At 38.0% G+C, this 25,010-nt stretch overlaps 1 protein-coding gene across 3 annotated transcripts in view; it reads right to left on the bottom strand.

Annotated features, from left to right (window-relative positions):
• Positions 1-25,010, bottom strand: part of MFSD8 (major facilitator superfamily domain containing 8) — a 47,328-nt gene that overhangs the window by 14,065 nt on the left and 8,253 nt on the right. For 2 of the 3 annotated variants that reach the window (XM_021101605.1, XM_005666869.3), the window contains exons 2-7: positions 23,974-24,062; positions 14,507-14,550; positions 6,358-6,598; positions 5,172-5,285; positions 1,915-2,059; positions 1,190-1,245 (exon numbers count right to left, since the gene is read on the bottom strand). In XM_021101605.1, the coding sequence (XP_020957264.1) occupies positions 1,190-1,245; positions 1,915-2,059; positions 5,172-5,285; positions 6,358-6,598; positions 14,507-14,550; positions 23,974-24,062 (689 nt within the window). The remainder of the gene's footprint in view (positions 1-1,189; positions 1,246-1,914; positions 2,060-5,171; positions 5,286-6,357; positions 6,599-14,506; positions 14,551-23,973; positions 24,063-25,010) is intronic. The other variant, XM_021101604.1, reaches the window with a different exon arrangement.

Genomic DNA, 25,010 nt, shown 5'->3' with positions numbered 1-25,010 from the left:
CACGCATATGGAGGTTCCTAGGCTAGGGGTCTAATCATAGCTGCAGCCTCTGGCCTATGCCAGAGCCACAGCAACACGGGATCTGAGCCGCATCTGAGACCTACCCCACAGCTCACGGTAATGTCGGATCCTTAACCCACTGAGCAAGGCCAGGGATCGAACCTGCAACTTCATGGTTCCTAGTCATATTCGTTAACCACTGTGCCACGAAAGGAATTCCAACTCCGCCTATTTCTTAATATCCCTTATGCAATCTGTCAAAATACTGATTTCCTTTCTTCCTTCAAAAGCTAGTATCTCTCCCTTCTCCATTCTCAGTTACTGCTATAGTTCAGGACTTCACATATCTGGATTAGACCCACTTGGAATCTGATTATTGTCATTCCTCTCCTTTGTTCAAAATGTGCTATAGCTCCTCACCACTCTGCTCTCCACCTTACTATTTTTAACTTTACTTTCACTAGTTTTGTTGTGAAAATTAAATAAAACAGCTATCAAAGAACTTGGTAAAATAACACTCTTTTCCACTTTATAAACACCTTAAGGGCGAACTAAGTTGCATTATTTTGGGGGGGAGGGGCTCCTCAAGGAGGACCTAACTAGGAGTACTTAAATAATGGTTTATTTAGTAAAATATACATACTTACCAGACTATCTATTTATGAGTCACAGAAAGATCTAAAGGATGAACATGTCCATTTGTAGAGTATATCAAAGGAATAAAAACAATAAAAGAGTCAAAGGGAAGAATAAAGTAACCAAGCAGGCTTTTGCTTGGTTGGAATCTTAAAAAAAAAAAAAAAAAAAAAAAAGAATAAAAACAAAAAAGAGAAACCATACTTATTCCCATGATTAAGTGAACAAAGAAATACTTGAAACAGAAAGAAACATTTGATAACAAAATTACTGAAGTAATTCCAAAAGTCTCAAGATTATTAGGATATTGGCTCTTGAAAACAAGATAAAGTGATTTTTTAGCAATGGTTTTAACCTTGCCAATTGTGTACACCAAGTCACTGATAAAGGTATACCTTAAAAAAAAAATCAGTTAACTTTCAATTTTGAAGATCTTCCCCAGTTAACCACTGTATTGTCCTCAGCTGCAAAATTCAACTAAACATCAAATAGGTAGAATCATTAGGAACAATTTTCAATATTATAGAAATTTAGTCAAACAGGTTAATAGTACCTTCTTCAAAATTAATATTTTTACACTGTCGTCCTGAGTCATCCACACGATGTTCTCTTAAAAGAAAAACATAAACATTGTGTCCATAAAAGGCTTAGTATACTAGAAAAATGGTTTAAATTTATTACTAGCTTTCTATATTTTCACATTCTAATATAGTTTATTTTACTGCCTTTTGAGTAATGAAATTAATATATAAAAAGTAAAATAAAAAATACAAGTTATGATTATTACATTATCATATAAAATGAAAAATATTTGATTCATCCAAAAGCATAAATGATCAACCTTAATCAGTATTTGAAGCTTTCTAGTGATTTTTAACATGAGTTATGAACATTTTTGGACTCTTGGATAAAACATTCCAACGAAATAAAAAGTAACAAAACTTCTGTAATTTTATAAAATTTCTTCTAATATATAAAAGAGATATACAAGTAAATTTTGTTTCTCAAGTTGATACTAATCATTTATCTACTTAAAACATTGCTTTCATGCCATTCCCCTGCTTAGAAACCTATAATTAATAAATCAAGACCAAACCTTGAATCTTAGTCATCATCTATTATTTTAGTCATGAATACCATATGGGTTAGCTCATCAAAAAATATGAACTATAAACATCAAGAACCAAATAAGGACATCAAAGAAATAATAATTCTCTACTAATGATAATCATATTTAATTTCACAATCTATAAGAGTAGTTTTATCATTTCTAATTACCTTAATATAGTAAGGATCAGAATAATATTTAATATTCCCAGGAAGACACTAAGTAAAACAGGTGCTGTATACATGTTTATCTGCAGCTTAATGGTATCCCATGTCACACCCTTTTCTCCAATGAGTGCAAAACAAGTCTGAAAAACTTAATAAAACGTATACAGATGAATTGTTATATGGGAGGCACAGGTTAAAATAAATGTGAAAAACATTTACCACAAAATTAGAAGTATCCATTACTGGATCATCCATCTACATCAGGCATCTCAGTGGCAGTAAGGAAACTGATTCTTGGTGAGGAGAGACAAAAAATTTACTTTTTCTATATAAAGCACAGATATGTACACAGTACATAAAAGACATACAATATAGGGAATTTCACGGAATCTCTGCAGATTAAGGATCTGGCATTGTCAATGCTGTGGCTTGGGTTGCTACTGCAGCATGGGTTCAATCCCTGGCCCCGGAACTTCCACATGCCACCAGTATGACCCAAAAAAAGACACAGACTATAGATCTGTGGTATTAAAAGCTCATGGCATGGAGCGATTAGGGGAAAAATGAACCCGACTAGCACCCGTGAGGACACGGGTTCCATACCTAGCTTTGCTCAGTGGGTTAAGGATCTGGCGTTGCTGTGAGCTGTAGTGTACGTCACAAAGGAGGATCAGATCCTGCATTCCTGTGGCTACGGGGTAGGCCAGCAGCCACAGCTCCTATTGGACCCCTAGCCTGGGAACCTCCATATGCCGCAGATAAGACCCTAAAAAGATAAAAGACCAAAAAAAAACAAAAAAAAGACTCCTTAGCGAAACAAAAATGTAAAATATGGCTGAGAAGCACTGATGTACATGCATTCATAAGGGATTATACCTAACTTGTCAGTATTGTTTTAAATACAGCTTTGTAGGAAATTTAAAGTGTACAATTTCTTCCACAAATAAATTATTAAAATTTAATTTCATTATAAGAAAATGTCAGAGTTCCCATTGAGGCTCCTTCCAACTAGTAACCATGAGGATGTGGGTTCAATACCTGACCTGGCTCAGTAGGTTAAGTATCCAGTGTTGCCATGAGTTATGGTATAAGTCGCAGATGCGGCTCGGATGCTGCGTTGCTGTGTCTCCGATTCAACCCCTAGCCAGGAAAACTTCCATATGCAACATGTGCGGACCTAAAAAGAAAAAGAAAAAAAAAAGTCACATTTTAACTCAATATTTTAAAATATTACTGTGTGTATAGTATTTAAATTACATATTTAATATCATTTCAGTTTTGATCTGTGGTAAATATCGGATTGAAAAAGTACTGGTTTTCACAACACTGTAAATGAACTATACTTCAATAAAACTTTAAAAATGAAAAAAGAAAAGAAAGAAAAAGTATTGGTTTGTTCTTTCCATTTAGACTCTATATCTGGTTCTGCCCAATGCTTTACATGTAAACTTAGGGTGCGGATTAAGTAAAATACTGCAACTAAAGCTCTCAGTATAGCATCTAGCATATGGTAAGCAGTCAATAAATGTTAGTGGTTATTACTGGAAAAGTCATCTAATCTTTTCAGGCCTACATTACTCATCTTTAATACAAATATATTAAAATGTTTAAGGGAATAATCTATAAAATGTTTTATAGATGGCAAAAATATTTATTAAGCACCTAAGCTTATACCAGGTACTATGCTAGACACTGAGGGTAGAATGGTAAATTAAAAAAGACCCAGACTATGTCCTCAGGTATTTTATAGGAAGGTAGTAATTTCAAATATTCTGGATTCCTGCTTATATTTTTTTTCCACAACACTAAACTGAAATATGAGATTCTGGGAATGATAAATAGATTCTCTGAAGAGAAGTAATGAAGCAACAGAAACTGGACTAGCATTGAGGTGTTAATGATGCAGTAAACTGAGCTGGATTCAAATCAATGACATTCACGATGATATTCATGCCATACCAAAAGCATGGACTGATTACATGGCTTTTCAATCTTATTCTAGGCATAAAAATTTCTTTACTCATTTAGCAGAAAATTAATTGGCCTTAGAAAAATATTAAATCTCATTAATATATTTCTATACTCAGCTAAAGTATGAAAGCTTGGGAAGAGAAGAGAACAGTAGATCTTGTTAAAACTCTCATTTTCTTCAATCTTAGAAAAGTCTTAAAGGTATGGACAAAAGGCAAAAGGGTAAAGAACCTCCTATAACTTTTCTCAAGTCCTTCAGTTAAAACAATTTTGTTTCTTTTCTTTTTTTTTTTTTTTTTTTTTTTTGCTTTTTATGGCTGCACCCATGGCATATAGAAGTTCCCAGGCGAGGGGTCAATTGGAGCTACAGCTGCTGGCCTACACCACAGCCACAGCAACATGGGATCCGAGTCCCATCTGTGACCTACAACACAGCTCACAGAAACACCAGATCCTTAACCCACTGAGCGAGGCCAGAGATCAAACCCTCATACTCATGGATACTGGTCAGATTCATTTCTGCTATGCCACAATGGGAACTCCCTTGTTTCTAATAAACAGGAAAAAAGGCAAACTCTTGCTGAGATATCAAACTAAAAAATGATTATCTGAGAGAACATACACTTTAAAATCAGTTTTAAACCCCAGATTTCCCATTTGATGGCAATTTACTTGGGTTCTTTTTGGCTTGGTGTCCTGATCTGTACCATGAGACTAATAGCACTTAATACAGAAAATACGAGTTGGGAGTTCCCTTCGTGGCTCAGCAGTTAAAGAACCTGACTAGGATCCATGAGAATACGGATTCAATCCCTGGCCTCGCTCAGTGGGTTAAGGATCCTGCGTTGCCTTGAGCTGTGGTGTAGGTCGCAGACGAGGCTCGGATCCCGAGTTGCTATGGCTGTGGCGTAGGCCGGCAGCTATAGCTCCAATTCGACTCTTGGCCTGGGAACTTCCATATGTTGCAGGTGAGGCCCTAAAAAGCAAAAAAAAAAAAAAAGAAAAAAAAAAAAGGAAATATGAGTTAACACATGTAAAGAGCCTTGCCTTAATGCTGGATCAAATAATATCAGTTTCTTGGAGTTCCCTGGTGGCTGAGTGGTTAAAGATCTGATGTTGTTGCTGCTAATAGCTTGCATTCAATCCCTGTTCTGATATAAACTGATATATATATATGTCCCCCTCCTTTCCTTCAGTTCTGAAGTTTTATACTTGGATTTCATGTAACATTCAAACCTCAAAAGGTTTCCTAATTCAAATTCAAGTAATAGCAAATGAAGAACACCTACCTGGACCTAGGATAAAACCTAATGCTTGGCATGCACTTGTGTTTGCCATGGCACTTGTTCTTTCTTGAAGAGAGGTAGCACCAGCAATATATGATCTAATAACAGCTACATTTCCTATGAAAAAAACACAATAATCCAAAGTAAAAGAAAATACTCTCCAGTCTATAAAATTCAACTTAATTTGACTTTATATAGAAGAAGAAATATTAATCTAATCATAGTCACTGCTTTCTCTTTATGATTATACAAGGCATGTATACTGAACAAATGCATCAATTAATGGAAAATATTGCTTTCAGCAATACAAAAACACAAAGATTTGAATGAATGAAAAATGGCATTATAGGAATGTTAAACTGTTTTTCATCATTAAATAGTGAGAAAGCACTGAGTGAATGGTACACTACTAATTGCTACACTATTTAAAAAAAAAAAAAGATGCCATATGTTGCCTGCTTAGATCTGTAACATAAGAAACAGAAAAAGAAATCCTGGATTTCCCGCTGTGATGCAACGGGATCAACAACATCTTGGGAATGCTGGGATACAGGTTCGATCCCCAGCTATGCACAGTGGGGTTAAGGATTCAGCACGGCCGAAGTTGTGGCATACATCACATCTGAGGCCCAGATCTGATTCCTGGCCCCTGTGCCGAAGGGCGGCCAAAAAAGAGTAAAGAAAGAAAAAAGAAAAAGAAATCCTAACAATTTAACTCCAAAAAATTTGTTGGGCATTTACTATGTTGAAGAGACTCTACTAAGGGCTAGAAAATATTTTTAAAAGTCATATATTGTCCCTAATTACACTAAGCTTATTATCTAGTTGGTGATAAAGAATGAAAACAGTGCAAAACAGTATTTAAGCATATGCCAGAGACATGCTGGAGAAGAGTAAGATCTGGTGAGGGGCAGAGTAGCCTACGAAAGCTTCATGGAAGATGTGGAACTTGGAGCTGAATCTTGAAGGCTAAAGAATGATGGGAACAGAAAGAGAAACTATAGGTAATGGGAACATCATGAGCAAAGGCAAAGCGACAGCAAAGATATTTGCCCTTTTGCAATGACACATCTGTATGCTCAATGTGGCATATGAGACTGAGAAGGGATGAATCAGGTGAGAGAGGGCTATAAATGTCTGATAATAAGTGTGACACAAACAAAAAGATACATACATACATACATATTACCTGCTCCAAATCCCACTAATCCACGAGCAACCAACATGTAGTATTTATTATGAGAAGGTGGTAGGTGGACATAGGCATAGAGGCAGTTGGCTGCCACCGAAATGAAAATGGAAACGATGAGAGGTTCTTTTCTTGGTCTATAATTAGACCACAAACCAAATAAAGGTGAAGCTGCCATTTGGCCAAGGCTAAATGTAGCAATAACCCAGCCCAAAAAACTTGCATCGGCTGTCTGATCAATCTGCAGGAAAAGTACAATACTTTAAGAACTGTTATCCAAGAAAAGTAAAGTTTAAAACCTAAATACTTTTTCCTGACCATGACTTTTCTTACTAAAAAAATACACACAATAATTCTAACAAATTTTGTAACATCATTACTCATAGTGAGGAATTCATACTTCTAACATAATTAGATATGTTAACAATTCACTATATACAAGGAAAATTAAGAAGCTTTATTTTTTAGATTATAAAAATTCTGTCATAAAAATCTTGTTAAAAAGATAATCACATTATATATCTAACAATATCATAAATACACCATTTTTATAAAGATCTTAAATCATAAATAACACATTAACAAATTGTATGATTTATTGGAAAAACAAAAATAATATGCCACTTTAATTCTTGTAAAGTAAATGCAAATATTTGGACTTATAAGCGAAAAAGCTATTAGCGCAGTGACTTTTTTTTAAACTGGACACAATAATCAAATGCTTAAAAAGAATAAAACTTTTAAAAAGAATAAAAATTCTCTCATTAAATCTATCACTAATTTTTACTTTCAGGGTAGACAAACCAGGATTCAAAGAGGGTTTACATATCATGACAAATGTTGAGGAAAGACACAACATTCATACTTTTAGAAAACAGGAAATTTTACCTTACAAAAGGGACTATGGAATAAATCGACAGATTGGTTTTGATATGTAGGCTATGTAATAATTTAGAAAAATAACCAATAAATGTTAGGAAATAAGTTTAAACATACGCAGGTTAAGTGGTAGAACAACTTAATAAAGAAATCCATGGCCTTTTCTTTTCCAAAGGTATTTTAAATAACTTTAAATGAAAAGATTTAGGCATATTTTTGTTTGTAATGAGAAATAAGAGTGAATAAGTATAACAACTTCATGTCATATAAATTTAAAATTTAATTTTCAAAAAAGAAATGAAAAACTATTTTTTTATTGTTGTTGTCTTTTTAGGGCCACACCCATGGCATATGGAAGTTCCCAGGCTAGGGACTGAATTGGAGCTGTAGCTGCCTGCCTACACCACAGCCACTGCAACACCAGATCTGAGCCTCATCTGTGACTTACACCACAGTTTATGGCAACTCTGGATCCTCAAACCACTTAGCAAGGTCAGGAACTGAACCCAAGTCCTCATGGATACTAGTTGGGTTCGTTACCACTGAGCCACAACTGGAACTCCTGAAAACACTATTTTATTTACTTTTATTTTTTATTTTTTGTCTTTTTAGGGCCTATGCAGCATATGGAGTTCCCAGACTAGGGGTCCAATCGGAGCAGTAGCCTCTGACCTACACCATAGCCACAGCAATGTGGGACCCAAGCCGAATCTGCGACCTACACCACAGCTCATGGCAACGCTGGAGGCTTAACCTACTGAGCAAGGCCAGGGATCAAACCTGCATCCTCATGGACATTGTGTTCTTAACCTGGTGAGCCATGATAGGAACTCCCTCTCTCTTTCACAGTAATAATAGCATCTTGTTTCTGGTCCTCTGGCCAACTCTAATCATCTCTCTCACACTGTTTTCAGATAAAATCGAATTTGCTTATTATAAAAAATTACCTCATAAACTGGCCAGTTTCCCCTCTCTACCTCATCTCTCTGTATGCTCCGTTCCCCCAATTCTAACTTCTGACTCCATAGAACTTTTTCAAGTTTCCAATATTTGTCAAGCTCTTCACTTCCAGGCCTTTGCACAGGTTCCTCTATTGCGCCTTCCATCAGGCATGCCTTTCCAACCTTTCACTTCCTGGCCCCAACCATTCCTTCAGGTAACCAATTTTTGCAGGCCTTTGAAACTCAGTCCATATACATGTGATTTTGAAAAATCTTCCAGGATCTCTTCAGTCTGGATTAATAGCATCTCCCTAACTCCCATTATCTGTCTATCTGTGTCTGTGTGGATGCCTCTGACTTCTGCTCTCTCTCTCTCCTTCTCTGGCTCTTTCTGTGCCTGCCTCCTTCTCCTTCTCCCTTTCTCTTGCCCCACCCCCACCCTATGCATGTGCACATACTCGAGTGCAACACTCACACACAACATACTTTTGACTTTTATCTGTTTACACTGTATGGTAATTATCTGTAAACTTGTTTGGTTTTTCACACTTCAGTGAAAGTTAGATATTTATCTTCTCTAAAAAACAAAACAAAAAACCCAAAGTGCATAGTACTGAATTTCAAAAGAGTCTTCTCTAAATATGTTAATATTGACAAAGTCAAAGTTCTAGAGATCTTAATGCTTTGCTATGGGAGCTAAGATATGAATGTAGGTGTTCTAAGTCTCCTTGACTATTTACTTATATTATTGCTTATTCATTCAGTTAACACTCACTGAGGTCTTCTCTGTGACAAAACCTGTGTGAGCTAGTACAGATACAAAGATGGGTAAACACAGTTTCTGTCATCAAGGAGTTTCCAAACCAGGTTCTGCTTATCTGATTCCGAAAAATCCTACATTTGAGTAGCTGAAAAAAACAAAAACAAAAAAAAAAAAACCAGCATGCTTTAACTTCTGTCAAATAAGGATAACTTCACAGAGTTGCTAATAAAAATTATTTAAGTCAATATAGTATAGTGCCTAGGGACACATCAGCATATAGTATGCAATAAATGAATGTTACCTATACAATATAAAAATTAATATTTCTTAGTATTTTGCTTTTATTGATAGGTCAATTTCACTACATTTTATTATAATTCTGGTATGGGTATTTCCACTATGTCCCTGGGCTTACAGAATTACCTATCCACTCCAATTCAAAATCTGGGTTTAAGCAGAACTTATTTGCCTGCTGGCTTGTTTCCCTCACAAGTAGCTTGTCTTAATAAACCTATTTTCTGTCTATCACTTTGTCTCTCACTGAATTCCTTCTGCGCTGAGACACAAAGAATCTGAACCTCAGTAAGTCCAGACATCAGAACTAAAACCCCCAAAAAATGAAAACCAGAGAACCAGTCCTGGGGCCACTAAACACCAACAATGAAGAAGAATGAAAGCCTGCATCTACCATGATCCTTATCTGTGGCCCTATTTTCTACTCCCAAAATATAAAACTATTTCCTAATCTCTCCTAAGGGAAGGCACAGTCTTTAGGGCATTAGCCTGCTGTGGCCTCCCTGGCCTGGCAAAGCAGTAAAGCTATTTCTTCCTCCATGCTTCCCCCCAAAAAAATCTGGGTTTAAGGACATGGGAAATCAACCACAACTCTGGGCAACACAGCGTTAAGGGATCACTCAGCTGAGAGCTGTCTATCAGCCAGAGCCAGAAGAATAGGTCAGAGATTCACAGTAGTGCCAAATTCCTTTCAGACAGGTGTTCCATTGTGGCACAAAGGGATCAGCAGTGTCTCTGGAGTGCTGGGACCCAGGTTGGATCCTGGCACAGTGGGTTAAGAATCCAGTGTTGCTGCAATTGTGGCATAGGCCACAACTGCAACTCAGATCTGATCCCTGGCCCAAGAATTCCACATGCCACAGGGCTGCCATAAAAGAAGGAAAAAAACCCCAAAAAACAAAAAAAAATCCTTTCGACAGATACTTTAGTGTTTTGGGGGGGGGGGTTGTCTAGTTTTTATTGTTCTCACAGATACTATTTAAGCTAAGTAATATATGTCAACATACTATTCTAAGAGTTAGTAGCCTTGTACTAAGAATGAAAAGTTTGGAGTTCCCATTGTGGCTCAATAGGTTAAGGACCCAATATTGCCTGTGAGGATGTGGATTCAATCCCTGGCCTCACTCAGTGGGTTAAGGAAACAGTATTGACACAAGCCGTGGCACAGGTCACAGATATAGCTTGGATCTGGTGTTGCCGTGGCTGTGGTGTGAGCCTACAGCTGCAACTCCAATTGAACCCTGGGCCTGAGAACTTCCAAATGCCACAGATGTAGCAGTAAAGGAAAAAAAAAAAAAAAAAGAATGAAAAATTTTAAGGTAGCAGGCAACATAGCATCATAGTCAGATTTTGCTTTCAGACAGGCTTAGTTCTACCATTTTCTAGCTATGTGACCTTGGGAAAGCTACCTAACTTCTTCGAGTCTGAGTATCCTTACCTGTTAAACAGGAGTAATAATAATCTCCTCATAAAGTTGTTATGAAGAACAAAAGATTCAGATGAAAGATTTAGTACTATGCCTGGCACAGTGAGCTATCCATATTATTATGAAACAACTTGAGAAAATTAACTCACAAGGTTTTTGGTGAAAATGCTATATTTGTATTGCCCAAGAACTAGTGATATGCTCAGGTGCTCTCAATAAATTCACCTTTGAAGAGATTTCAAATACTTGGAGAAAGCAGAATACCTTTTCAAAAACCAACATATTGTGATAAGTAAGTCTAATTTCACAAATACTTTCTTTTGAGAATTTTGAGGCTAAACAAACTATATACAGAGATCATAGAAATCAAGAGTTTTGAAACATGGAAAAATATACTTTAGCAGAGTAGATGCTGCTCCAGAATTACTGAATATTCTATTCCAATTCTAATAATTCTGCTAGAGTGGAAAGAATTTTTAGTGTCATGAGTTATTATTTCATGTAAAATAATTTTTAATTGGCTTAATTTCAAAATGACAATGAAAATGTAGCACTAAATCACCAAAAAACAAAATTTGTATTTTCCTTAATATTTCTTTTTAATATAGCATAAGAAAATAGCATTTCAAAAAGCTAAAAGTTGGAAGCTTCTGCTGTGGCATAGTTAGTTAAGGATACAGCATTGCCGGAGTTCCCGTCGTGGTGCAGTGGTTAGCGAATCCAACTAGGAACCATGAGGTTGCGGGTTCGATCCCTGACCTTGCTCAGTGGGTTAAGGATCTGGCATTGCCCTGAGCTGTGGTGTGGGTTGCAGACGCGGCTCGGATCCCGCATTGCTGTGGCTGTGGTGTAGGCTGGTGGCTACAGCTCTAATAAGACCCCTAGCCTAGGAACCTCCATATGCAACAGGAAGCGGCCCTAGAAAAAGACAAAAAAAAAAAAAAGGATACAGCATTGCCATAGCTGTGATGTAGACTGTAGCCATGGCTCAGATTTGATCCCTGGCCCAGAAATTTTTTTTTTTTTTTTTTTGGCCGCCCCTTGGCATATGGACTTCGAGAGCCAGGGATCAGATCTGAGTCATAGCTGTGACCCAAGCCACAACTGTGGCAATGCCAGATCCACTCACTGTGTTGGATCGGGAATTGAACCTGCGCCCCAGCACTTCCAAGATGCCGCTGATCCCACTGCACCACAGTGGGAACTCCCCTGGAAACTTCCATATGCCACAGATGCAGACAAAAAATGCTAAAGAGTCATAAAAACTAAAAAATAAAATGAAATATGTCAATAAATCTCTTACATAATAGGTATAATTTTTAAACTTTAAATAGTCATCAAATATTTCTAGCATTTTTGTTGAAGACATTTGGCCACTCTAACAGTCTAGAAGGGAAGTTTGGTAAACTCTAATACTGTTATAACACTCAATAATAAATGTTATGATAACAGAATATGCAAGCACATAGAAGGAAAATCTGGAGTTCCTGTCATTGTGCCATGGAAACGAATCGCACTAGGAACCATGAGGTTACACGTTCGATCCCTAGCCTTGATCGGTGGGTTAAGGATTCGGCGTTGCCATGAGCAGTGGTGTAGGTTGCAGATGCGGCTCAGATCTGGCATTGCTGTGGCTCTGGCGTAGATTAGACCCCTAGCCTGGGAACCTCCATATGCCACAGGTGCGGCCCTGAAAAGACAAAAGGAAAAAAAAAAAAAAGAAGGAAAATCTAACCCAAACTGTGGTGAGGACAGGACAGTAAGAGTAGGCTTTTCAAAGGAGGTGACATTGGGGTAAAGCCTTGAAGAACTAATTTAAAATCATGGATAAGATGGGAGAAAGGGAATAGCACAGAAGAGATGAAGGGATGGAAAACACCCCAGAAAAAAGGAGAAAAATGTAAAGATGTGATAAGACCTTAGGTTCAAGTAAATGCGTCTAGTAAATCATTCACTATACATCTAGTACAGGCCAAGGCTCAGGATCTAGGCTAAACACACACAACCCTTTGGAGAAATCCAAAACATAAGGAGCAAGTTGATAAAGAAAAATACACGAAAGCATTTACGAATAACTAATTAAGAGTAATGTCACAGAAGACAAAAGAGGGTTTCAAGAAGTTCCCATTGTGGCTCAGCGGTAAAGAGCCAGCTAGTATCTATGAGGATATGGATTTGATCCCTGGCCTCACTCAGTGGGTTAGGATCCGGCGACCTGTAGGTTGAAGATGCAGCAGGGATCCCAAGTTGCTGTGGCTGTGGTGTTAGGCCAGCAGCTGTAGCTCCTATTCGACCTCTAGCCCAGGAACTTCCATATGCCATGGGTGCACTCTAAAAAGAAAAAAAATAGAGAGAGGACAATAATGTCAAACACTACCCAAATGTCACCTAAAGTAAGGACTAAAAAGTATTTACTATTTGGTGAGCAATTAAGTCACTGTAGACCTCATCAAGAGCAGTTTCAGGGCAGTGGAAGAGTTAATCAGACTGTAGCAGGTTAAGGAATGAATAGGAGCTAGGAAAACAGAGGAACTTCTCCAAGAACCTTAAATATTTTTATAGATTAATTATGACTCCAGCTTAAATACCGATTTTTCTTTATTATTATTATTATTTTCTTTTTTGGTCATTCCAAGGCATACAGATTTCCTGGGCCAGGGGTTAGATCCGAGCCGCAGTTGCAACCCACGCCACAACTGCGGCAGTGCTGGATCCCTTACCCACTGTGCTGGGTAAAACCTGCATTCTAGTACTCTCAAGATACTGCCAATCCCACTGTGCCACAGCAGGAACTCCTAAATATTGATTTTTAACAATTTCGTTTTTAGAGCTTTAAGACAGAACTGACAGATAGTTACACAATGTTAAATGTCAAATATATATTTTTTAAAAGATAGAATTGACAGGACTTGAAGATGAATTGGTATCACAAGTGAACCTAACTATGAAACTATGAAAGAGATTCATGGACAGGGAGAATAGACTTGTGGTTGCCAAGGGGGAGGGGGTTGGGGAAGGGATGGAGTGGGAGGTTGGGGTTAGCAGATGTAAGCTATTATACATGGAGGGGATAAAAAACAAGGTCCTACTGCATAGCACAGAGAACTATATTCAATGTCCCATGATAAAGCATAATGGAAAAGAATATTTTAAAAAGCTGTGTGTGTGTGTGTGTGTGTGTGTATGTATGTGTGTGTGTATATATATAATATATAAATTTTTATATGTATAAAAGTATATATCTATCTATCTGAATCACTTTGCAGAAATGAACTCAACATTGTAAATGAGCTATATACTTCAATTAAAAAAAAATCAATTATTGTCAGGATATCCACCAAACTTGCATCTTCTCATCACCCCTTCCTCCCCATCTAGTAACCACAGCATCAAAATACATATATTATCTATTCTTTTCAGAATGTCACCCAACAACCCAGACATTCTATGGGAGGGCATGAAATTATTCCACAGAAATATCACTTACACAATTTAGGAATTTAGACAATGTCCAGCTTAGTTTCACTTTTATTAGGGAGGAGGTATTGATGGAATTGGGAAGTGGCTAATAAGTAGGTGACCATACATCTACATTTGCCTAGGGATGTCTGGGTATAATCCTATTTTCCTGCTCTAGCACTCCTTTTACTTCAAGTGTTCTAGTTTGCACAATAAAGCATACAGCCACCCTACTACCTACAAGCCACTTTTGAGGAATTACTATCTCAAGTTATCCCAGTAAAGGTTAAATTATAGAATACTAAAGAGACTCTCTACAAAACTCTTAACTACATAAGATGTACTACTACCATATCTACTTAACAGAATAGATTGAAGTGTACAAACCTTTTGGAGATATGGCCATATTGACATTATCACAATAGAAAATCCTGTGAAGAGGCAAATTCTGTTATTGATACTTGTAACTTCATCTCCATTTACAGATACAAATTTTTGAACTATAGCGTGGATTTTAAAATATCATTCTGGGGGTTCTCCTGTAGCACAACAGGATTGGTGGCATCTCTGCAGCACCAGGACACAGGTTTGATCCCTGGCCAGCACAGTGTGCTAAATGATCAGCATTGCTGCAGCTGTGGTGTAAGTCACAACCGCAGTTCAGATCTGATCCCTGCCTGAGGAACTCCATATGCCCCAGGGTGGCCAAAAAAAAATCATTCTGAATTTACAAATTTATGCCCACAAACGTCTAATTTATCAAGCAATGGGGTTTTATTTACCATATTAATGGCTTGAAAATATACACACATAATTATAGCGCCCGACCATAATTAACATAATAAAAACAGAGGACCTATTTCTCCTTATTCATGTGCCTTTACTGTAAATGAAAAATACTGATGGCTTTGTTAACTTTTAAGTTTTTATGTTTGGCCACACTCTCAGCATATGGAAGTTCCTGGGCCAGGGATTGAATCCGAGCTGTTGCAAAGACAACATCAGATCCTTAGCATGCTGGGCCACAGCAGGAACTCTGTGTTTGTTTTGTTTTGCTTTTTAAGGCCACACCTAAGGCATATGGAAGTTCCCAGGCTAGGGGTCCAATCAGAGCTGCAGCTGCTGGCCTGCTCCATAGCCATAGCAATACTAGATCCAAGCCACATCTGCAACCTACACCAAAGCTCGCGGCAATGCTGGATCCTTAACCCACTGAGGGGGCCAGGGATTGAACCCTTGTCCTCATGGATTCTAGTTGGGTTTGTTATCACTGAGCCACAATGGGAACTCCTCAAGTTAAGTTTTTATAGCAGAAATGAATGGAGGAAAGGCCACCCTGTTATAATGTTCTGGACTTCTAACCAGTCAGAAAGAACTGACTATAGGGATGACTTGGAAGAAGGAAAATGATCTTTAAAGGGGAGGTAGCTCTAAAGAACCAGGATACTTCAAGATGTGCATAAAAGAAAATTCATTAATTCTGCTAGCTTTTATCGCCCGAGAACTGTAATGATAAATTCCAAAGCTATTTGTCAATTTTAAATGTTAGGCACATCATTTACAATCAAATTCTGTAAACACAGAGTTCTCATTGTGGCTCAGCAGGTTAAGAACCCAACTAGTGTCCCTAAGGATGCCAGTATGATCCCTAGCCTCCTTCAATGGGTTAAGGATCCAGTGTTGCCTCAATCTGTGCCATAGGTTGCAGATTCGTCTTGGATCTGTACTGTGGCTGTGAAGTAGCCGGCAGCTGCAGCTCTGATTCGACCCCTAGCCTGGGAACTTTTACATGCTGCAGGTAGAGCCCTAAAAAAAGAAAAAAAAATTCTGTAAAGGCTATTTTTTTAAAAACAGCATTGTTAAGCCTCACATGAATTCACCCATTTATAGTGTACAATTCAAGGAGTTCCCGTTGTGGCTCAGTGGTTAACAAATGAATCCGATTAGGAACCATGAGGTTGTGGGTTCGATCCCCGGCCTCGATCAGCGGGTTAAGGATCTGGCATTGCCGTGAGCTGTCGTGTGGGCCACAAATGCGGCTCAGATCCCCAGTTGCTATGGCTCTGGAGAAGGCCAGTGGCTACAGCTCAATTAGACCCCTAGCCTGGGAACCTCCGTATGCCTCGGGTGCAACCCTAGAAAAGACAAAATAAATAAATAAAGTGTACAATTCAAGAGTTCCCACTGTGGCTCAGTGGAAATTAACCCAACTAGTATCCATGAAGATGCAAGTTCGATCCCTGGCCTGGCTCAGTGGGTTAAGGATCCACTGTTGCCAAGAGTATCACCGATGAGGTTCAGATCTGGCACTGCTGTGGCATAGGCCAGCAGCTGTAGCTCTGATTCAACCCCTAGCCTAGAAACTTCCATATGCTGCACCTGTAGCCCTAAAATAAATAAGTAAACAAACAAACAAAATTAAATAAAGTGTGGAGTTCCCGTCGTGGCTCAGCAGTAATGAATCTGACCAGCATCCATGAGGATGCAGGTTCGCTCTTTGGCCTGGCTCAGTGGGTTAAGGATCTGGCGTTGCCGTGAGCTGGTGTAGGGTCCAGTTTGATCAACTATAGCTCTGATTCGATCCCTAGCCTGGTAACTTCCATATGCCATGGGTGTGGCCCTAAAAAGACAAAAAATAAAATTAAATCAAGTGTACAGTTCAATGGTTTTTGGTATCCCAAATATGTGCAACCATGTGCAACCATCACTATAGTCAGTTTTAGAACATTTTAGTCACCTCAGAAATTATTCTGCTACCCTCCATCCTTTCCCAAACAGCCCTAAGCAACCACTAACCTACTTTCTGTCTCAATAGATTTTCCTATTCTGGACATTCATGTGAATAGAATCACATAATATGTGGTCTTTTGTGTATGGCTTCTTTTTTTCACATAATTCTTTCAAGGTTCATCCATGTTATAGTAGTATCACCACTTTATTCCTTTTAAAAAGCCCATTTCAAAAAATAATTTAACTATTAGCTTCATTTTAGTGTATTGGGGGGGAGCACCTGCATCATGTAGAAGTTCCCCAGCTAGGAGTCAAACCCACACCACGGTTATAATCAGAGCTATAGCAGTGACACTGGATCCTTAACCCACTGAGCCACGAGAGAACTCTCATTTTAGTGTTTTGTTTGTTTGTTTTTTTCAGAATATATGTCCAGGAGTGGGATTGCGGGATCATATGGTAGTTCTATACTCAGTTTTCTGAGGTACTTCCATTGTGTTTTCCATAATGGTTGTACCAATTTACATTGCCACCAACAGTGAAGGAGAGTTCCCTTTTCTCCACATCCTCTCCAGCATTTGTTGTTTGCTGACTTGTTTCTGTGTGAGGTGGTACCTCATTGTGATTTTGATTTGCATTTCTCTAATAATTAGTGATGCTGAGCATTTTTTTCATGTGATTGCTGGCCATCTGTATATCTTCTTTTGAGAATTTTTTTTTTTCGTTTTCATTTGTTTATTCTTTGGCTGCCCTGCATCATATGGAGTTCCTGGGCCAGGGATTAGATTCGAGCCACATTTGTGACCTAGGCTGCAGCTGAAGCAACACCAGATCCTTTAACCCACTGTGCCAGGCTGGGGATCAAACCTGCACCCTGGTAATGCAGAGACACCACCGATGCCTTTGTGCCACAGCAGGAACTCTGTGATTTTAGCGTATTTTGTATTAACACATTAACTTTGACCAAAAAAAAAAAAAAAAAAGGGTTGAACAAGTCAACAAATATTTGAAAACAAGGCTATTATATCATAATCAAGAAACTTGTGAACAGGTAAAATGTTTAATATGCCATTTAAAATCTATAGTTAAAAGAACTTTTTTGCTATTAAATTTGAAATTATTGGTTATATTTATATAATTGAGTACTCAGAATTATTTCAAGTGAAAAAATCTACTGCAGAGATTGCTACCTAAACAACACTAATAAGTCCCCTTTCTCAAAGAGTCCTCATTGTATTCAAATGTCTATCACTCCTCTGCAAAGCCACAGGCTTTATGGGAAACTCTCTACCCCAAATTCCAGAGGGTAGATCTTGATTAGCCTAAAAAACCAATGTAGATAATCCTATTATCCTAGCTGATGATGGGTTTTAAAATAAACTGATAACCCAGTTCTGACCAGTGAGAAATGAGGAGAGGTCTACTTTGGAATCTCTGGGAAAGGACTCCTCATCTCTTTGGAGGTTTTAAATAGAAGGGGGGGGCTTTCTTTCTTTCTTTCTTTCTTTTTTTGTCTTTTCTAGGGCCACACCCACAGCACATGGAGGTTCCCTGGCTAGGGGTCTAATCAGAGCTGTAGCCGTAGCCACCGGCCTACGCCAGAGCCACAGCAATGTGGGATCCGAGCCTCGTCTGCAACCTACACCACAGCTCATGGCAAGGCCAGATCCTTAACCTACCAAGAAAGGCCAGGGATCGAACCCAAAACCTCATGGTTCCTAGTCGGATTCATTAACCACTGAGCCACGATGGGAACTCCCAAGCAGGGGCCTTTCAACCAATAAAAACTATTGTAGGAGTTCTCACTGTGGCACGGCAGTGAAGGATCTGACTTTGTCACTAATGTGGGATGGGTTCCATCCCTGCCCAGGTGCAGCAAGTTAAGGCTCCTGCATTGCCACAGCTGTGGCATATGTCAGGGCTGTGGCTCGGATTCAGTCCCTGGCCCAGGAACTTCCATTTGCTGTGGGCACAGCCAAAAAAGAAAAATAAATTCAAAATGTGAAAGGAATTGACACTTGGAGCAGCTACTGCAACCCTGCTATAGCCTAAGAATGAAGGTAATATGTAGAAAAGGTCAAAACCAAAAAACATATTCAGAAGCAAAGCCAGTGAACTTCACCTGCAGTTGTCTATTGACAGCTTATAAGAAAAAAATGAATTACTGTTTAAGCTAATTTGAGTCCACATATCTTTCCCTGATATTTGTGAAACAGGAGGGAAAGGAGTAGGAAACAAACACTAGATAACAAAGAAGAGTCACAGCTGTTGAGATGTGATAAAGACCAGATGGAACCAGCTGAAACCTCGGTAGCTTTGAGAACAGTCTGGTAATTGACCTTTTGCTCATACCTTCATCATAATACTAAAAAATCACTCCCCCTTATACCATGACAGTTCCAAGGAGGACCAGAAAAGGCCAAAAAGTGGGCAGTGGCCCCAAGTCTTTAGAAATCCCTGCACCCTACCCTGAAATAGCAAGAATATTTCTATTCCTTAGCCTACGAAATTACTTAGCCCATAAAAGTCCTTGACCTCATGCCCATGGGGCCACTCTCACTTTCTGAGATGGTCCATATTCTGCCTATGGAATGTGTATCTCTCTAAACTTGCTTTCCCTTTACTCTGGCTTGCTCTTGAATTCTTTCCTACCCAAAGCCAATGACCCTCAATTGGTGGCCCACTAAGGACTCCTGCAGGTCCCAGGACATGACATTTCCCTCTCCTGCAAAATCTTTTATAGAAAGTATAATAATAGATATACTATGCAAAATATAATTGGATTACAAATAATTGTTGAAGATATCCTTTACGTCATACTTTTCTTTAGTTTTAGCTTTATTTAAAATCTATTTTTAGGAGTTCTCTTGTGGCCAGTGGGTTAAGGATTCAGTGTTGTCACTGCAGTGGCTTGTATTGCTGCCTTTCGTGACGCTAGTTCAATCTCTGGCCTGGGGAACTTCCACAGGCCGTGGTATGGCCAAAAAAAAAAAAGAAAGAAAGAAATTTTTAAAAATCTATTTTTACTCAAGGGTGAATTGTAAACAAGACTGGCAAATGAGAGAAAACAAAAAAGGTGACCTGGGATAAACAGAAAGGATATGGAAAACAATTTAGTAAAATGACCTTCATTAAATCCATCTCAGGGAGAAGTTCATGTCATGGCTCAGTGGTTAATGAATCCGACTAGGAACCATGAGGTTGTGGGTTTGATCCCTGGCCTCGCTCAGTGGGTTAAGGATCCAGCGTTGCCGTGAGCTGTGGTGTAGGTCGCAGACCTGGCTCAGATCCTGCATTACTGCGTCTCTGGCATAGGACGGTGGCTACAGCTCTGATTAGACCCCTAGCCTGGGAACCTCCATATGCCAAAGGTGCGGCCCTAGAAAAGGCAAAATGACAAAAACAAATAAAAACAAACAAAATCCATCTCAGGGAAATAAATCACTTGTAAAATTAGTGCCTATGGACTTAGTCTAAACTTGGGGGGGAAACTGATTCCCTAAAACATTCTTTTAAAAACTATCATAGCAGTGAAAATTTCTATACATTTTCATTCCTTAATATTTTAACACAATATATAGTTCTTAATAGTACAATGTTTTTCCTCATAAAGGTTTACTTTTGAGTAACCATATTCTCAGAAGTAGTGTTAATAGGTTAAAATACATCAAACTATACAAATTAAGATTTGTACTTTACTTTTTTTCTTTTCTTTTTCAGCTGCCCCCACAGAATATGGAATTTCCCAGGCTGGGGATCAAATCCAAGCCAAAGCTACAAGCTATGCCACAGCTACAGCAATGCTGGAGACTTCCTCCACAGAGACAAGCCAGATCATTAACCAACTGCACCACAGTGGGAACTCCTGGCACTTCACTATTTTTATGTTATGTGTCAATATAAAAGTTAAATGAGGTTCATAGGCAACAAAAAAAAAATAAATAAATTGAACTACAGCAAAATGTGAAACTTTTGTGAATCAAAGGACACAATCAGTAAAGTGTCCTGGAATGACAGGAAAAACCTGCGAACTGATAGTTATGTAAATCTAGTAAGATGTTAATATTGAGAATATTTTAAAAATTGTTACAACTCAACAACGATAACCTGATTAAAAAATGGGCAAAGGGAGTTCCTTTGTGGCTCAGCAGAAATGAATCTGACTAGTATCCATGAGGATGCAGGTTTGATCCCTGGCCTCATGCAGTGGGTTAAGGATCCGGCATTGCCGTGAGCTGTGGATGCAGCTGAATTGCAGATGCAGCTCGGATCTGATGTTGCTGTGGCTGTGGCCAGTGACTACATCTCCCATTTGATCCCTAACCTGGGAACCTCCATATGCCATGAGTGTGGACATAAAATACAAAAAATTTTAAAAAATTTAAAAATTAAAAAAAAAATGGGCAAAGGACTTGCACAGACATTTCTCCAAAGAAGATATACAGATGGCCATTATGCACATGAAAAGATACCCAACATCACTTATCATCCAGGAGATGCAAATAAAAACAATGAAATACCACCTTACGCCAAATAGAATGAGTACTACTAAATAAACATAAAATAAGAGTTGGTGAGGATGTGGAAAAATTTGAACCCTGCCAATTAGAATGAGTACTATTAAATAAACATAAAATAGAGTTGGTGAGGATGTGGAAAAATTTGAACCCTAACTGTTACAGGAATGCAAAATAATGCAGGGCTATGGAAAAACAGTATAGAAGTTCCTCAAAAAATTAAAAATAGAATTATCATATGATACAGCAATTTCATTTCTGATGTATGCCGAAAAGAACTGAAAGCAGGATGTCAACGAGATATCTGCACACTCATGTTCACAGCAGTTATTTGTGAGAGACAAGATATGGAATCAGCCCAAATGTTCATTAACAGATGAATGGATATATAAAATGTGGTATATACGGAAGGGAAACAGAACATGCCACACTAAAATATGCTTCTTTGGCATACTGATTAATTTTGAGCTGATGGCAACTAACAGCAGATTCAGGAAGTATTCTGTCCTCTAGCTTTCTGCCTAAAAATTTCCTCTGAAAAAGGTGCTTTTCTAGTACTTGGAAGAAGAGAACATTCTTATCACTGATCATGGACAGACAATGCAAGATGAGTCTAAAAAAATAATCCTTACTAAAATTACCTTCATTCTAGGGAGAAAAAGGACCCTCCCCCTTACATTGTTGGTGGGAATGTAAATTGATGCAGCTACTATGGAGAACAATATAGAGGTTGCTTTAAAAACTAAAATTATAGCTACCATATGATCCAGCAATCCCACTCCTGGGCATATATCCAGAGAAAAGTATAATTTGAAAAGATGCATGTACCTTAATGTTCAGAGTAGCACTATTTACAATAGCCAAAACATGGAGGCATCCTAAACGTCCATCACCAGATGAATGGATCAAAGTACTAGTGGAACATTACTCAGTCATAAAAAAGAATGAAATACTACTACTTGCAGCAACATGGATGAACTTAGAGATTATCATATTCAGTGAAGGAAGCCAGACAAAGACAAATATATTTTATCTCTTATATGTAGAATCTTTTAAAAAGATACAAATGAACTTAATTACAAAACAGACCCCTAGACACAGAAAACAAACATGGTTATCAAAGGGGAAAGGCAGGGGAGGGATAAATTAGGAGGCTGGGATTAACATATACACACTACTGAATAAAAACAGACAACAAACAAGAGGACTGTGGGTAAAGGTCCTGGCCTTTACAGCACAGGGAACTATACTTATTATTTCATAATAACCTATAAGAGAAAAGAATCTGAAAAGGAATGTAAATCTATAATTAAATCACTGTGCTGTACCTCAAACTAACACATTGTAAATCGACTATATTTCAATAAAAATTTTCTTTTGCTTTTACCCATACATGTAGAAATCCTGGGGCCAGGATCAAACCTGCACCACAGCAGCAACCAAGGCTACAGGAATGACAATGCCAGATCCTTAACCCACTGAACTACCAGGGAACTCCATTAGCCTTACCTGTGGCATATATAAGGTCCCAGGCTAGGGGTTGAATCAAAGCTGCAGCTACCAGCCACAGCCACACCAATGCCAGATCTGAGCTACATCTGTGACCTACACTGCAGCTTGCAGCAACGCTGGATCCTTAACCCACTGAATGAGGCTAGAGATTGAACCAGAATCCTCGCAGACATTATTTTGGGTCTTAACCCACTGAGACACAATGGGAACTCCAGTAAAATATTTTTTTTAGGGAGTTCCCGTCATGGCTCAGTGGTTAACAAATCCGACTAGGAACCATGAGGTTATGGGTTTGATCCCTGGCCTCGCTCAGTGGGTAAAGGATCTGGCCTTGCCATAAGCTATGGAGTAGGTTGCAGATGTGGCTTGTATCCCACGTTACTGTGGCTATGGCGTAGGCTGGCAGCTGCAGCTCCAATTTGACCCTTAGCCTAGGAATTTCCATATGCCACGTGTGCAGCCCTAAAAAAACACACAAAAAAAATTAACATCAAATAAATTTTCTTTTCTTCTGTTGTTCTGCTGTCTGTTGTTTAAGTTGAAGGTCCCAGCCACAGAACCTAAAAAGATGAAGGAAAAGTTTTTCCTTCCCTATAATTTATTTTTTGTATTTTTAATTAAAGTATATTTGATTTACATTCTCCCCTATAATTTATACAACAGAATATTATTCATTCTTAAAAAGGAAGGAAATTCTAAAACATGCTACAACATGGATGAACCTTGAGGACATTAAGCTAAATTAAATAAACTAGTCATAGAATAAAAAACACTATATGATTCCATTTATACAAAGTATCTAGAGTAGTCAATTTCATCAAAATAGAGAGCAAAATGGTAGTTGCCAGGGGGAAGGGTGGGGGTAGGAGAAAGCAGTGTTGTTTAATGGGTAAAAAGTTTCAGTTTTGTAAGATAAAAAAGTTCTGGAAGTTGGTTACCAAACCATACAGACATATTTAAACATCTTAGATCTTAGAAATAGTTAAGATAGTATAATTTACATTATATGGCTTTTACCACAATAAAAAATTTTTTAATTAAGTATTAAAATATTTTATTTGAATTTTTAAATTATGTATAATTTCTAATACTTACCTACACTGCTGAGAAACATAGTAAAATACAGAATCCTAATAGATCTCCATCGGCTCTTATAATGCTCCTCAGTTTCTATAATATCCCCTCTAGGTGTAAAGAAGAAAAAAGTAGTATAAAATTATCTCAATACATGCAAATCTTTCTGTGGTACAATTTTCTCTCTCCTAAAGTCATGAAAATTATATTATAGAGGTATAATTTACTAACATTGGTTTTTACTATACTAATTCATATGTAAATAAGCATATTTAATGTTGATGGATTGTATTTATGTATCATCGTACATAGAAACTTGAGAGACATAAGGTAACTTTAAAAAGCAAAACTAATCAGGAACCAATTATTTGCTATAGTTGGCACGCTACAAATTTATAAATCAAAAAAACTCAAAATGGCTTAAAGACTTAAATATAAGACAAGACACCATCAAACTCCTGGAAGAGAACATAGGCAAAACATTCTCTGACATCAGCCTTATAAATGTTTTCTCAGGTCAGTCTCCCAAGGCAACAGATATAAAAGCAAAAATAAAACAGTGGGACCTAGTCAAACTGACAAGCTTTTGCACAGCAAAGGAAACCAAAAAGAAAACAAAAAGAAAACTTACAGAATGGGAGAAAATAGTTTCAAATGATGCAGCTGACAAGGGCTTAATCTCTAGAATATACAAGCAACTTATACAACTCAACAGCAAAAAAGCCAACAACTCAATTGAAAAATGGGCAAAAGACCTGAATAGAAATTTTTCCAAGGAGATGTACAGATGGCCAACAAGTACATGAAAAAATGCTCAACATCCCTGATTATTAGAGAAATGCAACTCAAAAAAAAAGAGATACCACCTCACACCAGTCAGAATGGTCATTATTAATAAGTCCACAAATAACAAATGCTGGAGGGGGTGTGGCGAAAAGGGAACCCTCCTGCACTGTTGGTGGGAAGGTAAGCTGGTACAACCACTATGGAGATCAGTATGGAGATACCTTAGAAATTTACACATAGAACTGCTCTATGACCCAGCAATCCCACTCTTG

Source organism: Sus scrofa, chromosome 8 (assembly GCF_000003025.6).
Source record: "Sus scrofa isolate TJ Tabasco breed Duroc chromosome 8, Sscrofa11.1, whole genome shotgun sequence".
Taxonomy (NCBI): Eukaryota; Metazoa; Chordata; class Mammalia; order Artiodactyla; family Suidae; genus Sus; species Sus scrofa.
Note: the sequence above shows the minus strand (reverse complement) of the source record. Positions and strands in the feature narration are given on the sequence as shown.